Source organism: Chiroxiphia lanceolata, chromosome 4, assembly GCF_009829145.1.
Source record: "Chiroxiphia lanceolata isolate bChiLan1 chromosome 4, bChiLan1.pri, whole genome shotgun sequence".
NCBI classification, from domain to species: domain Eukaryota; kingdom Metazoa; phylum Chordata; class Aves; order Passeriformes; family Pipridae; genus Chiroxiphia; species Chiroxiphia lanceolata.
Genome location: NC_045640.1, coordinates 16,042,421 through 16,059,445, shown reverse-complemented (window position 1 = coordinate 16,059,445; position 17,025 = coordinate 16,042,421). Strand labels below are relative to the sequence as shown.

The 17,025-nt window shown below is 35.9% G+C and overlaps 1 protein-coding gene across 2 annotated transcripts in view; it reads right to left on the bottom strand.

Annotated features, from left to right (window-relative positions):
• CC2D2A (coiled-coil and C2 domain containing 2A) overlaps window positions 1-17,025 on the bottom strand; it is a 59,109-nt gene that overhangs the window by 6,797 nt on the left and 35,287 nt on the right. Inside the window, exons 21-30 of one of the 2 annotated variants that reach the window (XM_032685812.1) lie at window positions 13,926-14,018; window positions 12,150-12,241; window positions 10,160-10,327; window positions 8,777-8,882; window positions 7,295-7,404; window positions 7,089-7,185; window positions 5,704-5,802; window positions 2,919-3,095; window positions 1,509-1,529; window positions 249-452 (exon numbers count right to left, since the gene is read on the bottom strand). In XM_032685812.1, coding sequence (XP_032541703.1) covers window positions 249-452; window positions 1,509-1,529; window positions 2,919-3,095; window positions 5,704-5,802; window positions 7,089-7,185; window positions 7,295-7,404; window positions 8,777-8,882; window positions 10,160-10,327; window positions 12,150-12,241; window positions 13,926-14,018 — 1,167 coding nt within the window. The remainder of the gene's footprint in view (window positions 1-248; window positions 453-1,508; window positions 1,530-2,918; window positions 3,096-5,703; window positions 5,803-7,088; window positions 7,186-7,294; window positions 7,405-8,776; window positions 8,883-10,159; window positions 10,328-12,149; window positions 12,242-13,925; window positions 14,019-17,025) is intronic. The other variant, XM_032685813.1, reaches the window with a different exon arrangement.

Below are 17,025 nucleotides of genomic sequence, written 5' to 3'. Positions count from 1 at the left end.
TCATTTTTTTTTCCAATCTTTTTTGACCGAGAAGACAAATGTTATTTTACAACATTATTATAGTTAGACTTACTGCGTGTAACACCTAGTCCTTACTACTTTATTTTGCAGTTTTTCCTCTACAAAAGGTGTAGCTGTACAGAAGACACACAGAGCTGGGATGTGCTTATGTGCAAGTGCACAGGCAAACACATACTTATCTTGAAACCTGTATCCCAGAGACTTTACTATCTTTTTTAAGTACTTACTGCTGCTGTGTGAGATCTGTTCGGGACGGCATCAAGAAGCTCCTGTGGTGGATTCAGAGGTTTGATATATCTGGTAATAAAAACTGTCTTCCCATCAAGGTCAATTACAGTTGTTAGGCACTGGCGGCTTGGAAACTTTGATGTACATTCAGCTTCATATTTTTCTGCTGCCTGGAGCAGTTTCTCATCTTCTTGGGTATCAAACTTCAAAAGACAGTAGAATTTATACAGAACCAGTTTTATTTACAGTTTGGACTTTAGTCTTTACTATATTCAGCCTTAATTCACCATCTACAGGAGCATAAAAGGAGCGTTAAATTCTTTCCTAACAGCATTTTGAACTTGCCTTGTAGAATAGAGTTTTGCTTACAGACATGTAGGAAAGGTCAAGGCAATAGAAAATCAGACAATTTGCATTTTTTGCATTTAACGAATGCCCATAATGACCTGTACCTATAATACCTACCTATATCTATAATAAGCTGGCTTTATTAAAGCACTGAAAAACGTAGCAGAAGTTATGGCCAAGTAAAACTGTGGGGATGAATATGTAACAACACATATTAATTCAAAGGTAAACAATAGCACTCCATTAAAACCACAACTGAGGTTATGACAACCCTATGCAATGCCAAAATATTTGCAGGGAAGGTTCAAGTGATTTTTAGATGAATCCTTATAATTCAGACTTGTCTAAAATTTTAACATTTTTAGATGAGATTTTTCACAAGCAAATGTAGGACTCAAAAGCACATATTAATTATATAACAATGACAATTATTTCCTCATGTGTTACCTAAGATGTCATCTTTTAAAGGTATTAGGATCAGTCAAAATAGTATTTTTCATCTACTTAGAACTCCCTGTATACTTCTAGTGGTGCTGAGAATTAAAGCTCATCCTTCATAATATTTTTGTTCAAAATAAAACACTTTTTGTCATTTGTTATCCTTCTTCTCAAGCTAAGCTGAGGTGGAACAGCTGGGCACTGCCCTGCAGCTGGACCTCCAAGTCAGCAGAGAAAGCACACAGTGGTGATTCTTCTCAACCGTAATTAACAGCAGAAAAGTACGGCCTCTGGCAATTTGTAAACTTAAATGTAGCAATTCACTGCAAATATTGCTGGCAAATAAACAATTACTATGTCAGAGTCAAGAAACACAAAGTGCAAAAAAACTGCTGAAAGACTTGGCACAAACCCAAGCTAAATCTTTAACAGGGAACAACAGGAGTATCTCAACAGATTTATTAATATTGTACCTTCTTAAGCATTTCATTCATCTATATAGAGGTTCAGGAAGCAGAGCAGGAAAGAGAGGAAAAATAAGTAAAGAAACAAAAACGGTATCATAAAATTAAAAGTATGCTTAGCATCCTAAAACAGTACATAAGCATTTCAAATTTAACTACAGGTCAGGAATAGAAAGAAAGAATGGCAAATTAATTAGTTTGTCTTTGTCATCAAAAACTGAGTATCAAATTGCATCTATGCAAGAAATTTGGAACATTTGCTCTTTATTTAAAGATATCAAGATTCAAAACATATACTGCATAATATTTTACAATAATTTCATCCCTTATTTGAATTTCTATGATTTTTATTTTGAAACAGTATTAGAGGCAGATCTTTCTAGAAACAGAGATATGTTACCTTACAAATTCAGCACTTTTTTTTTCCCAGCAACTAATTACTACATGTGAAGATTTAAGACTGTGAAACTCTTCAATAAATTGTTATCTATTAAAGGTACTTCAAGGCTGTTAAGTTTATATTTATGGTGTTGAGTCCTAGTAAAAATCTTATAATTCAAACTAATTAACTTTAAAAGGCATCTATGAATGTACTTTATTAATATTCTGGATATTTTGCACTGGATAGTTTCCAAGGCTATAATTTTAACAGGAAAAAGGGGTTTTAGAATGCATCATATAATTTTATATTTCTTCTGAAAAAGAAATTATGATAGACATTTCTCTCCAGTTACTCTTGTGTTTCTAATAAATGACCAGTGTAGCACTGAATTGGAAATAAATGAACTGCTGCTGTTTGTGCATGAAAAACACACATCCTTGATGTATGGATCTCAAAATTATTGCCTACTGTTACATAAACTAGCAAGCAGTGTATGCATTTTAACTACATATTATTGTTGTTAGTGTAAGGCACTTCTGGTTCATTCAAATAACTGAAAAAAATAACAGCTACTGTTTAGAAATTATTATCTTCAAGATCTGGAGGCATGCATGAAGCCATAAATAATAAATCCTATATTTGAACAGAAGCAAGAAAATACTCTTTGCATCTGCCACCTCCTTTTTTGTACACTGTTCACAAACACTCACATGAATACTTTATTGTTTACAAAAATACATGGAAAAACTATATGCTCACAGATAATGAATGCAGATTTGCTTTCCATTAACAGAGGGACCAGACACCTGGTCAAAGTGACCTCTCATGCATTAAATGTACATCTCACCTAATGGTGCCTCCAATTAAATTGAACTGGGCTAAAAATTTTGAAATAAACCAGTCTGAATTTGTATCAATGCACTCCTGTACTGGCATTCATGTCCTCTGGTATACTAAGCATTCCTATTTATATGCATCTCAAGAACTGCACCACTGGAAACAAAGGGCAAGAGTATGATGAATTACTGATTAGTTACCTTCTCTCTGACAGACTCTCCAGGAATGAGCTGTGGTTCAATGGTAATAAACAGTGTTATATATGAGCCCTCGCTCAGATTTCGCACAGAGTCATAACCCCTCTCCATTCCCAGGTTCTTTTCTTTGCTGTACCCAAGGAGGACTGGCGGAATATTGACCTTAAACGTACCATCAATCTACAACAATACAGAGAAATACTTCTCATTAGAAGCAAGAAAGCAAAAGTTCCTTCTCACATACATTTGCTACTTGTGTTCAAATATTTTATTCTTTTGATTATTACTCTGAATTACAAAACAATAAAAAGAGAATATGACATTTATGTTGATTAACTGTGGGGAAAACATGAGACACCTCATTGTTAAATGTATTAATTACAACTGGATTTCAGCCTCTCCTGCATATTACAAACACTAATGTTTAATGAAATGGAAATCATACACAGTATATAGAGTACCAGCCTTAAACTATTTTTCTTTCTAACAGCAAACTCTATATGGCTCTGTTTACCCCAAAAAAAGACAAAATGGCAAAATACAGGTTGCAGGACTGCGCTTCTGCAGGCAGCATCACACCAACAGGCCTTTGCCTATGTGTGATGTGGGAATGGTGCTCTAGCATCTCACAGACGGACTCCTTCCATGCAGAAGCTGCTGATGCTTCTTGGGTGCAACTGGAACTGGGCCCATTCAGCCAACTTCCCCATGGAAGTGCTCGTATAGGCTCACCAGCCCCTTGTACCTCCTCTGCCACCACAAACAGAGAATAAGGTCTTTCTGAAAGGTTGTGTGAGACAAGAGATGGCAGGCCCCACACTTGCTTGGGCAGGTTTCAACAGTGGAAGTACACAGCTTTAAGAGAAAAGCAAAAAAATTAACCTCCTGATTTGTACAGAATTCAGGTAACTGCCACCAGAAAGGATATCTTCAGCGGATGTGGAAAATGAACAGATGACTCACCTGAGATGGCTCATCAAACATTTAAGAACAAAATTAAGTTTTGATAGGAGAAAACTCTAAGTAAATGACTCAGAATTTCTGCTGCAGTATATTAGAACAGGATGACGAAATGCTTCATTTGCTACTGAAATTTAATTGCTGATGCACCTTGATATAACCACTGGGCTTATTATGCTTTTTCAAATTCCGTAAGAAATCCTGTTCAAATGAAAAGAGTCTCTACTGCTGGGAAGATCTATACAGGCACTCACACTATGCTTAGGGAATCAAAAGCTGCAACACCTCCTCACAGAGAGACAGGAGTACATCTGACAGGAATTTTGGAGCTACTCTGGTTCTACAACCAATGGTCTTTCACCAATGAGAAGAATGAAGAACAGAGGTTGACATCAGCATGGGAAATCCTCAAAGATGGATTATTGGCTACGTCCTTCAATATGTATTGGTTAGCACTCTGTTAAAATATCTAAGTCTGCCTGTTAAGTCTCTCAGGACTGTGAGCAGACACACTTCTCAGGCGAATTTGATTAATTCATGGAACAATTCCCTAAAAATGAGTATTGGATCTTCTTCTTTCTTGTTTGTTGACTTATAGCAACAGTGGTCACATTATGTGACATCATCTGCACAGGATGGCCAAAGACTTATGAAAAGACCTTCTTGCTACTTAATCTTCCCTGAAGTCAATGAAAGCTTCATTCTATAGGGCACCACAACCCTCAAACAGATAAATTAATTGATTAACTTGCCAAGTTGAAGAGAGCATATTATTAAATTATCTAGCAGAAGCAAGTGGACTAACCCTGGTCAGACATACACTGTCCAAAATCTGTCAGCAATGAAAAAATACCATGCTTTCTTGACTCCCATGACAATTACAGTCTGTTATGCCTTGCAAACAACCCAAGAAAACCACTTTGATCTCCAAGCCTTGCACTTCAATGAGACTCCCACAGACTTACCCTCCAAGCAAAGAATCCAGGAGGCTCACAGTATGTCTTAAATCACTCAAGCTTCTGAAAAGTGCCTCATATACCCAGAGAAGAGCAAATTAATGTGTCATTAGGAATGCAACTGATGTCTCAGTTTCTTACTTCATGAAGATTCTGACTTTTGTGATATGATGACTTGAACTGCACACAAAAGGAACTGCCCTGTAGAAAAAGTCCTGCAGCAAGATTACAATACAAGACTATCGATGGAAAGAATTCATTTCCTTAAACTAAGTCTAGGATGGGAAGCTGGACAAAAAATGCCTTTCCTGTGTGAACAACTAATGTTTTACTATTACTCCCATGACTAATTGTTGATATTTCATGAGAAAGCTTCTCTCAAAAAGGTCTAAAAATGAAGTAAAGGAGGGGTTGGGAGAGGCAAAGGTGAAAATCTGGTGATTCACAGAAAGTGTGAGAAAAAAGTTTGGTCAACTTTCCTATCACCTATCTAGGTGATATTTCTATTCCTGATTCATCTACCTAAGCTGTGCAATACCAGAGATCCCAAAAGCCACTGAGAAAACCATCTAAAAAGTCTGCACTTTTAACCTAATTACTGAAGGATGCCAGGCTGCATTGTCACTGTAGAGTATGTTTTGTTTATCTCTTCTCCCTTCAAAACGATGAACTTACAGACAAATGATCACCAAATTTGTCAAAAACCCCAGTAGTTTCAAACAATTTTCATAAAATTTTTTCACTTTCAAACAATTCCATAAAAATAAACTAACAAGTACAGAGAACATCATTAAATCGGAAATCCATTCCCAGCCACTTTCCATTGTTCAGTTCTGTACTTTAAGAGCTTTACTCCCAGTAAAAACACTTACCCTCGCTTGAAAATATATGGTAGTAAATGGAATCTTAACACATCCCAGCCAGTGTCTCTCAATACGAGTGTGGATTCCACTACCTCTTTCACGATCATCCTATTAAAAAGTTGCCCAACATAACACTTTGTGAGATAGGTTCATTTCCTTTAATCAACAATTTAATCAAGGCATTAATAAAAATTCTGTATTAATATTATTTACTCTAAGTATCAATTCCATTACAAGTACAGCAGTTATTGTTCTGCATGCCTTTAAAGCATGCCGGGTCTGCAAACATACAGGAACATCACAGTCCATGTTACAATGTGTTTCCACTCCAGGGTTCAAGTCATATGTAACCTCTGATGGAGGACTCAGAACTCTGAAAAGGAGTGCACAGGAGCTTTAGACAAAGTAAAGAAGCTCTGGTCCTCTAATGAAATATTTTATTAGTACTGAGAAAAGCTTTTCGAAGGTAAAACTGTTTGAAAATCCAACTACACCCTGTGCAATGGAAGCATTGTTTTCATGTGTGCTGCCTACCAGAGATTTCCAAATCTTGTATGATCAGCCTAGAAGTTATTTAAAAAAATTTCTCTAGAGGTTAGAGAGACATACAAGTTTCAAGAGTGTACTTTTTTCCCTTCTGCTTCATCAAATATAATTTCATTTTTGAGGACAGAATTCTGGTGAAATTTGTGCATTATTTATTTTTGGGTTACATTTTCAAGAATGTTGAGTGCTGCTATTTTTGTGTATGCTGAATTAACTAGGAAAGCTTTCACTGGTTTCAACAAGGGAAGGAGTTATGTCAACACTGAGAGCTTACAAAAATTTCTTGTTCCTAGTACTTGCAATTTTTCTCTCATTTAAAAAAAATAATGCATACAACCTCAAGATGGTTGGTTGGTTTTATTGGGGTTTTTGTTTCTTGTTTTCTGTTTTTTTCATTTCACTAAATACCTTGTAAAACAGGATGAGACAGAGCATAAAAAGATAGTTGATAATAAGTACAGGAGCTGGGATCATTCATCTGGAATTTAGTAAAAAATTCTGATTAAGGTTAAGAATAGAATTCAGATTACAATTCATGTTACTTCTCAATTTTAGTATCTCCAATTTCATTAAATAGGAATAAAATATATTACATACGCGTGTTCAACTCCAGCAGCAGTTCATATAGTACAAGCTTAATTTGTACAAAGGTTAACACTGTAAAGATTACTCCCTCTAACAACCTTGCAATATTGACTAGATATAAAATCATAATGAATGACAAAATAGAGAAAAGAGAGGCACAGGAAGTGCCTCAGAAAGTTATTACATGGAAAAGTCTTGTTCTGTCAACTTCAAAAAGCTCCCAATATTCTGTAACGTATGCTCTCCCTCAATTATGAACTCACCTCTACAGCATCATGAAGTACTTCATCAAAAACATTAATGAAGACTTCATCTTTCACTGACTGCAAACTGTGGGTGCTGTAGTCACCATTAGGAGCTCTGAAAAGGTTAAATAAGCCAAAAAAGTTATTTGAACAGTACAGGAAAATGTGAATAAATTTTCAAATGAAATTATTGTTATTCAGAAATTGGTTTCATTTTGCAATACCTAAATGGAAGCTCAAGTTCCTCGTTCCAGTTGGGGTTTGGACCTTCTGCTGTTGTTGTCCGGCAAACTGTTCGCTGAAAAGAAACTTCTACAAAAGGACGGACCAAAACCTACAGAGACCAAAACAAAGGAAACAGACCTCTGTAGAAATTCACCAAAACACATTCAGTTACACATCTCATGTATTTAGAAAAATAAACATATACTTTGTGGAGATCAGGCTGGTTCAGCCCAGATGTAACTTTAATACACCTTAAATATTGCAACTCCCCGGCTTCTAAGCATTTATGGATCTTTTAAAAATATTTTATATGCCAACATTTCCAAAAGTTTATGTGTATTCAGAATACCTGACATATTTATATACACTGGCAAAACCACATTTTCTCCTGAGAGTAGAAGAGCTACAGGCTATCTACTCAAGGAAGGTAACTGAAATAGAACATGTGATCCGGACACCAGAGGAAAAAAGTGCACTTGTATCCTCTTATCTGTAATCCAAGAAGCCTATTGCTACAATCCCAGTTGTCCCTGAAACTGGCTCCTATGACAAACAAGCAACTTCTACTAGAAAAAACAAACCCCTAATGTGATTAAAAATGCCTTCATTAACATTCAACTGCATATGGCAGAACCTTATCTGCAATAGAAAGAAAACCATAAGAAAAACAGGAAAAAAACCTTGAAGGTCTTCCATCTTCATTCAGAAGAATGCTGAATTTAGTTCTAAATAGCAAGCAAATGTAATTTCAGTGTCAGCCATGAGAATGGATGTGCTGATTTAGACTAAGAGTGTACTGGACTCAAAATGCAGGCTGTGAAAATGGCCAGTAGCCAACGCAAACAGAAGAGTAAGAACTGAGCAGGCATGTATGATATTTTTTCCTATTACTCTCCTAGGCTTCAAACGTTTTCAGATGAAAGACTTCCATAAGTCTGTAATGATTTTTCTATTTAGCAGCTCCCCATGGATCATTCTTCCAAATACTTGTCCAATACTCACTTCAACACAAACAAACCTCTTTTGTCCACAATACACACAAGCAACTTCTCTGGGCACCAAACAACTGCTGCATGAAGAATCACAACCTTCTGTTTGTTTTGAACCTAACTCCTACCAGCTTAATTTGACAATCCTTCATGTTTGTACTTACAGAGCCAGGAAATAATCAATCCCTATCTGGTCTCTATATGACTCATGATTTTGTGCCTTTCTACTATATTCCTCCTCCTCTACTTGTAATCATTGGTGTTCTGGCTGAAAGCCCCATCATTTTTCACTGAACAGTTACCATTCTGTGTATCTGACATCCTCATCGCCTTTCTCTGAACCTTTTGTGGCTTTACTCTCTTTTTGGAGATCAAGGAAGGAGTGGGCAAGCCAACCTCCCCAATAAGATACCTTTCTGATGGTGGAAGTTACTGTCTGTGGAACAGAGGAACGCTCACAACCTCGCAGAAAATGTTAGTTTTGTAATATACCTGGTTGAATGCCCAGTCTGGGCTACTAGCTGGACTCTGAGCTGATGGAGAGGCTGCAAACATCTCATTAAAGGACCTTGAAGATTTCGATGGTTGTTGAAGTTTGCTACAGGAGGAAACACACAACAGCAAGCAGGAAAGACAGAGAATTCATTACAAAATATGAATCTCTCACATTCTGTATTAGCCATACAGAATTCTGGAAATTATCCTGATATTTTTACCTTGGGTAGATATTTATTTGATCAAATAATACAAAAAGAACGCCAGAAAGGGGTATTCAGTGTATAGTTCTAGCAAGCAAGAGAGGGCTTTCTGCCTGAAGGCACTCTTTTCTGAAGGGCTTACCAAGCCCAGACTTTTTTTCTGCCTCCCCCATATAACCTCCTTGAGCCACAAGTTTTTAAGTTCAAGTAGTTGAATCCCCACAGAATTCATAAACAGTGTAGACTTCATGGTCTTTAGGCAAGGCCTTTATGGCAAAATTGAATCCATATGAATATTACAGATTTGGCAACTCATGAGTGAAATAAAAGAAAATAAATATTAAAATGTTTACTTTTATAGTGTTTCCACATAACATTTTTTTTGTAATAGCACCACATTAAGAGATTATAAAAGAATAACTATTCATATGGTAAACAGTTGAAAATAAGAGATCATATAATGCAAAAAGATTAGGAGGGGTTTTAATTATTTTTGTAAAACTGCTAATGAATTGAAATTTTCATCTTTTTCCTGTCCACATGTTTCTAATATGAATTGTTTTTCTCAGTATCAACTTATTTACAGAAATCCAACAGAATCTCTATTATAGTAAAAGTAGTGCAGGCATTGCCTTAATGTGCCTTAAGGTAAAGGTCACCTTTAAAATTAGTCAGAACCACACTAGGCTCAGTCTATTAACTTAAACAAACAGTTCATCAAGGAGAAGACCAACATGCTACAATCAGGAGGCAAATACAGCATTCCACTGTGAAGAACTGGATTTTTTTTTAATACTTGTTAAGAGATTATGAATTAAAAATTGCCCTGATTACAATGAAGAGATTTGCTTAAGGTATAATTCATCTGATATTACCAGAGTTATAATGTTGTCAAAGCTGCAACTTATCTTTCAGGCAGCTTTTTCATCAAGCAGATTAACAGTTTCTGGTAAAACGTCTTGAATTTAGCAACAACTGAAAAAAGATCATATTATTCTACAAACTTACAAAATATCAGTTATTTATCATTATTAATAAAAAGACAAATGTATGTTTTTATCATGAGAATCAAAACAAAACACATATGGCTGAATTACAAAATCAGTTTCTTCAGCTGTCCTCAAACCAGTGGAAACCAGAAATGAATCTGTACTGGAAACAGGCATTTAAAACATACCTCATCACTGTTTTTCTCACTGGAATATCATAAGCTCTAATGATGTTCACTAACAGTTTTATGTCTCCATCTGACAAATTTTGTGCTGTGACCTTCTTCCTTTCTTTTCTTCTTGGCCTTAATGGACGTTTTGGCTCTGCGAGTTTGAAAAGGCCGAGTCCCAAAATGCTAATAATCATAAAACAGATATTCAGTCAGTTTTGCACAAAATCCAGCATTCTAATGTCTCCATGACACACATGAAAATTATGCACTAACAGAAAAAGGAAATATATGCTCTTGCTTGTGCCAAACAAAACTCTCTGAAATGTCAAAATGTTGCAGTTGTTTAGTACTGCACAATCCAGTTCTGTCTTATATTTCAGAAATTATAACTTCAATGTGCAAAAAAGTTTGGTTCAGTTTCCCCCCCCCCCCCCCGAAAACTGAATAAGATACAAACAAGACAATTACACAGCTTCAAGACAGATCTAAACTACAGTGCTATAAACAAGGGATATAGCAGATGACAATAACCACTGTATGGAAGAGGCAAAAATCTAATTACACAGCTACATACAATGAACAATAGGCCACAGAAAGGAAGCAGAATGAATATACCACAACATACCCTGGACCCTCAGAACTTATAACCCAAGGCAAAGCAGAACCAAAGAAAAAGAAAATGAAAATAAAATAAAGATGTATATTTTTACATATCATGATATCAACTGCAGACTATCCAACATCCACTTTAAAAACTGATAGCCAATGGCATTATTTCACAGAATCACAGAATTGTTAGGGTTGGAAGGGATCTCTGGAGATGATCTAGTCCAATCCCCCTGCCAGGACAGGGTCACCTATCTTGCAGGTTATACAGCAATGCATCCAGGTGGGGTTTTTTTAAGGGTTTTTTTTATACATAATAAAAAAAAAAATCAGAGTAATTACCGTTAAAAAACACAAAACCATGAGTTACTGAACTATCTCACTAAGTGAATGCTTTAAACAAATCATGGTGTATTTTAAATTCACTAGCCATTTAACTCAGCAAATGGAATCTGATATGAATTAATATTAATGGTTAGAAAATATCAATGAAGCATTTGATTTTAAACAACTCCAACAGCTGATAATAGTCTGGTTTGGATTTTTCTATTCTGTGATGTAAAAACATGAACTAAATAAAGGATAAACTCTTCTATAAGAGAGTAAGTCTCTGTGTCTCCAGCAGATGGGACTGTTTAGATTTATATAGCAGGATGAAAACCACTGAATATTATAAGTGTTGTGTTTATAGTGAACAGACACAACTTCTACATGAAAGAAAAAAATAACTTTCACAACTTGTTTACTTACACAAATGTTAAGTGAGCAATACCAATTAAGAGTCAGCTATGCTGTGATGACTGATAAATGTGAAAAAGTATAAGTATAGGATTTGGAACAGAAATCCAAGGAAAGTGCTTAAGTAATAAAAGAAACAATAACCTTAAAAGAAAAAATGCAGTAATTTCCAAACCCAATATCTTTTCTGAACATAAACAACATTCAGCATCAGCAAAGAGAAATACATGAGAAGTAAAATAAAGAAAATTACTGCTAAAAAACTACTGCATGTTACCTGTAGGGCATAGACACTGACTCCAAGTAAGCATCACCTACAGAACCAGTAGTAGTGTTACTACCTCTGACACTTGTCTGATAATTCAAAATATTCCCTCTGGCTGGGCTATGCTCAGCTTATCAGGTCACACACAACTCGATGCATTATATCCTTCTATATCTTATTTACATGTTGTCACTTCTGTCAAAACCAGACATTTTCTTACAAAAGTTTTTACACACTTTGGGGCAGAGGTGTACATAGTGATTGGAAGTTTACATGTTATACTTAACACAAAATCACGTCAGTTAGTCACATAAACACACTTTGCATAAAAAAGAAAAAAATCAGATGGTTTTACATTAATTTTTTTTATTTGGAACAGACAGATAGCTCCCTTACCCCAGGCTCAGAATGTCCTCTTCATTGACAAGGTCAGAGAGAAGGAAATGGTGTTTTGCTATGAGGAAACGGTTTATTACTGATTCTCGAACCTGTGAATGAAGAGAGAGAAGAGCCAAAAGTACATTTCTAATCCCAAACCACTGCAAATATTTGCATTCTGTCTACTAAACACAAACAAAACATCCAAATACAGATTCTTTATTTTTTTCCCCACTTTTAAGAGGGTCACAGTCCAAAAAAAAATTTCTGCTTACAGCTCATCATCAGAAACAATCATAATGATAAATTACACTACCAGACATCTCTTTTCCACATCTAAATGAAGTTGCAGAAAAGGCTGTAGAGAAATCTATATGGTACAAGTTAAGGGGAATAAAAGGAATACTTTGGACTGCAGAACAACAGATGAAGCCTGTATTACAAATACTATGATTTTGAGCAAATGTTTAAAATCCTTAGCTCCTTTCATTTCTATGCTGAGGCCATAGAGTGAAGCAGAGACATCAAAGTCTTCCCTATTCTCCCAACAGCTATGTGAAAGCAGACTGACAGAATATTGCCTTAGTCATTTTTGTCTACCACTAATGCTAGGAATGCCCTTATATTGTGCTATTACAAAATCCGAAGTGACAGACATATAATGATCACATTTCAGAGTGAAATGAATTTCAGTTCTGATGCGAGCAATCTAATTTTCAAGCACATCTGACAATTTATAAAAGTGTAAAATACCCAAATGCTATTTTAAAAAAGGCTACTTGTATTTCATCTAACACAGTGATAAATAAAGGGACCATAATATATGTTACTCTGTACTATCACACTACTATTCAGTGCATTGCAACAACCATATGTTTGACACCATGCAAAGCATATGGGGCTGACACAGACATGACAGCTTTGTCAAAAATAAATTTTTTATACTATCATAATGGATCTGGACTTTGGCACTTGCCTGGGAGATTTAAACACTTCATTGTCTAGTTCTTTCATGAACCACTCTTTCTAGCAGACAATTTGTTTTGGCCTACTTTAAATCAACCTTGTCATCATATTTCATGTTTTGCTGGCAGGCTAGGATTTGATTACACTTTTTGGTATTTCCACTCCTGGTAAGAAACTGGTAGCCACATTTCGCACTTGCTATTTTGCCAAAATAGTCTGAAATTGCAAACTTTTCTTGGTTAGATGACCACTGTTTTCCTATTTTTTTCCCCCCTAAGGATTAAAGAGATTGTCAAACTAATATAATGAAGAGACCAGAAAAATAAATTAAAAAAGATAAGGGTACCACAGTGAAGGTAATGTGATGGAAGATATGCTCTCTGCCTTAGGCTGCAGGACAAGACACTGTGTATTGAATTAAATGACTTTTAACAGTGGTCAGGGCCACTTTCATGGAGATAATTAAGTTCTTAGCATCACAGCTTACAACAAGGAAAATAGGGCAGAGAGGGAAATCACCGAATTCCTGGGATACAACAGTATAAATCTCTGGGACACTGAAACGAAGAAGAATTTACAGAAGTGCTAGAAAAATCCAGAATGGCTGGTCATTTTCTATATTACATCTTTTTCAATAACACGAAATTTCATAGACGTCCACTTGTTCGATTAGACCAGTTTCAGACCCAATTTGGAATTTTAAAGATAGGTAGGTCATGTTTAGAGATGAATCAGGTTTTTAGTATTCATGGAAATAAAAGTGTCCAAGTACAGGAGCAACATGTGGCCTTACAGAAATATGGTGGATCCATATTTTTAGCATCTTACCTTCTGTAGATAGTTGGCAACAATTGTTCTGTGTGCATCTAGATAATTTTTGCTGTCAATCACATCCCTCTCTTGCAGTCTCTTCTCATAGTCCTAAAGATATTTACTAGAGTTTGTGATTCAATATATATTCAGAACTTTATTACACACAAGAAAAATGGTAACTATTTAATTAATATTAATGTAGGGATCACAGTAAACCACAACAGATATCAGATGTTTACAAAGCTATTTTTAATGCTAATGTATAAAGTAATAGCACTGCTAAACTTCCATGAATAGAGACAAGAATTCCACTAAGTTACAAGATTCATGTGGTTTAAGTTACCATGGAGGATTACCTGAAGATTTCCCTCCCTTCTTTTAAAGCTGAACTTTGACCTGGTGCTATAAACTGAAATTCCATTTGAACTGGAAGTGGCTTCTCTTACTGCAGCTGCAATAGGAAGAATCCCTTATAAACAGAAATGATGCAGCATTCATGAAAGATAACCTCAAATCTGAACTGTGTTTTAATACAAGTAACTACTTTTCCAAGTAACTAGTAACTACTTTTCATAGAGTGTAAAACTCAAAGAAATTCTACTTTTGGTAGAGTTTGTTGAGAAAAAAAATACTGAAGAGATTTAATAGCGTAACAAAAATCTTCTTTGTACATTGTGATAAAGTAAAAGCTCTTTAAGAAGAAGCCAGAGTGTGAAGATTTGGCTTTGCCTGAGGTTTGATGAAAGACTCTGTAGCCTAGCTGAGGGGCTGAGATGAATCTTGGGTACCACCACAAGAAGAAGATTTACTTGGTTCCTGGGGAGAAGTATGTTGATGAGATATTTCTCAGGGTTGTGGTTACTATTCTGGTGGACTACAGTGAAAGCTGTACTGACAGATGCAACTTTTATTCACAAGTTTAGGAAAGTGTTTCATAAATTAAGAAAAGGCTAGAGCTGACACTCTGCTTCCAAGCAAAAACCAGAGCTTACAAATTAGGAGGGTCTCCCAGGATCTGCAACTTAATGGCAGTCTGCAAATCCCGTTGGCTTTAGAACCATAGCTAGTTAATCATGTAAAAGTACTCAGTAAAATTAATCTTCAGGTCTGAGCTCTAACATTAAGGATGAACAGCTCAATGTCTAGTTACTGCCCTTTAAGTAGCACAGTGCCCTTGGGATCAATTATAGGACCAGCATTATTTAGTTTCTTCACCAGTGACCTGGATAAGGAGACACCATACACTGTCAGAAATTTAACCAACGATACTTGATTAGGAAGAGTGGTTAACACAACAACTGACTGAACCACAGTTCAGAGGGCTCTTGATAATTGGAGACTATGAAAACTGAAGCACTAATTAAAAAAAAAAGGCAAAGTTCTGCACTGAGGGTGGAGCAACTTCATATGCTAGCACAAAATGCAAAGCAACCAGAAGAATAACAGACATATTGAAAAAAAATGTGGGCGTTACGGTTTAATGACAACAACAACATGTTCTTTTAGCAAAAAGTAAACCACAGGATACATAAGGAGCAGCATGGCCTACAAAGGGAAATCACCAGCTCCTCCAGCTTGACACTTGTGGGGGCATGCCTGAAATAATGCATCCAGTTTGCAGCTGTCAATTCAAGAGGCATGTGGAGAAACTAGATGGGGTGCACTAAGGGACTGCTAAAGCAGTCAGAGGCCTAGAGAACATGACCTACAAGAAGAGGTCAGAATCTTAGAATAATGTAGGTTGGGAGAAACTTCTGGTGGTCTCATCCAAACTCTCACTCAGAGCCAGAACAACTCCAGTCAGGATGCTCAGGGCTTTTGCCAGGTGAATTTTCAGTATCCCTAGAGATGACAAGTCTACAAACTTGCTGGACAATGTGTTCTAGAACTTGGATACATTCTTTGTGAAAAACGTTTCCATTATATCTAACTGGAATTTTTCTTGTAGTAACTTTTGTCTATTATTACCTCACCTCTAAGATGAATCTGACTCTGTTTTCTCTGCACCATCTTGCTCAGTTCTTGAAGGAAGTGGTAAGATACTCCCTCAGCCTTGCCTGCAGTCCTTTCTGCCTTTCCTTGTAGGTCATGTGCTTCAGCCCTGTATATATTCTGATAGCTCTGTACTGGACTTGCTCCAGTGTTTCAGTGTCTTTCTTGCACTGGACAAGATGTTCAAATTCACCAGATTGGTGAGGAAGAGATTAATGAGCAATGCAGTACATGCCCACAAGTTGAGGGGCAGTTACAAAGGAGAGGGTGCCAAACTCATCTCTCCAGTTTCAGACAGTATAACAAGGGCAAACAGCCATTAAATACAACTTGCAAAGCTCAGGTTGGACACGACTTTTTTTTTGTGGTTTTTGTTTTTTTGTTTTTTTCTGGTTTTTGGTTTGGTGGCTTTTATTTTGTTGGGTGTTTTTGTTTTGCTTTGTTTTGTTTTGTTTTTTTAACAATCACTGGAAGGATAGTGAAGCACTGGAACAGGTTATCCAGAAAGGCTGTGGAATCTCCCATTTAGAGATTTTCAAGACTTAGCTAGACAAATACACAGATGACTTCATCTAGTGCTGGCAACAGTTCCACCAACTTTAGTGGAAAGCAGGACCAGATGACTTCCAGATAATATTTTCCAAATAGTATTTCCATGATTCTATGAATTTTCATACTTCTTTGCCAAATAGCTAGTAAACCAACTAGGAACAATACCACTTTAAACTTAGTTTTGAAGATCACATCATATAAAATGAATCTAGAATGGGAAATCATGACCTCATCCAATTAATACTTAATGAAAGAAAAAAACCCACAAAAAGAATTCTTGAACTGTGGTTTTTGAACTTTCAATGATAACATGAAAGAATAGAATTAGTCCATAAAATCAACTGGATCAGAAACGTACAGCAAAGATGTACGTTAAAGATGCACATCTTTAAATAAAACATACAAAACTAATCTAAAATTTAAAAAGTAAAAATATTTATTATAAAGACCAAGACATGATTGAATAATAAATATTTTTAAAAATATATATAATCCAATAGTAAAGGAAGAAATAATTTTTTCATATAAATTTATATAAGAAGAAGTAGGGATGAAACAGCAGTGCCAGAAT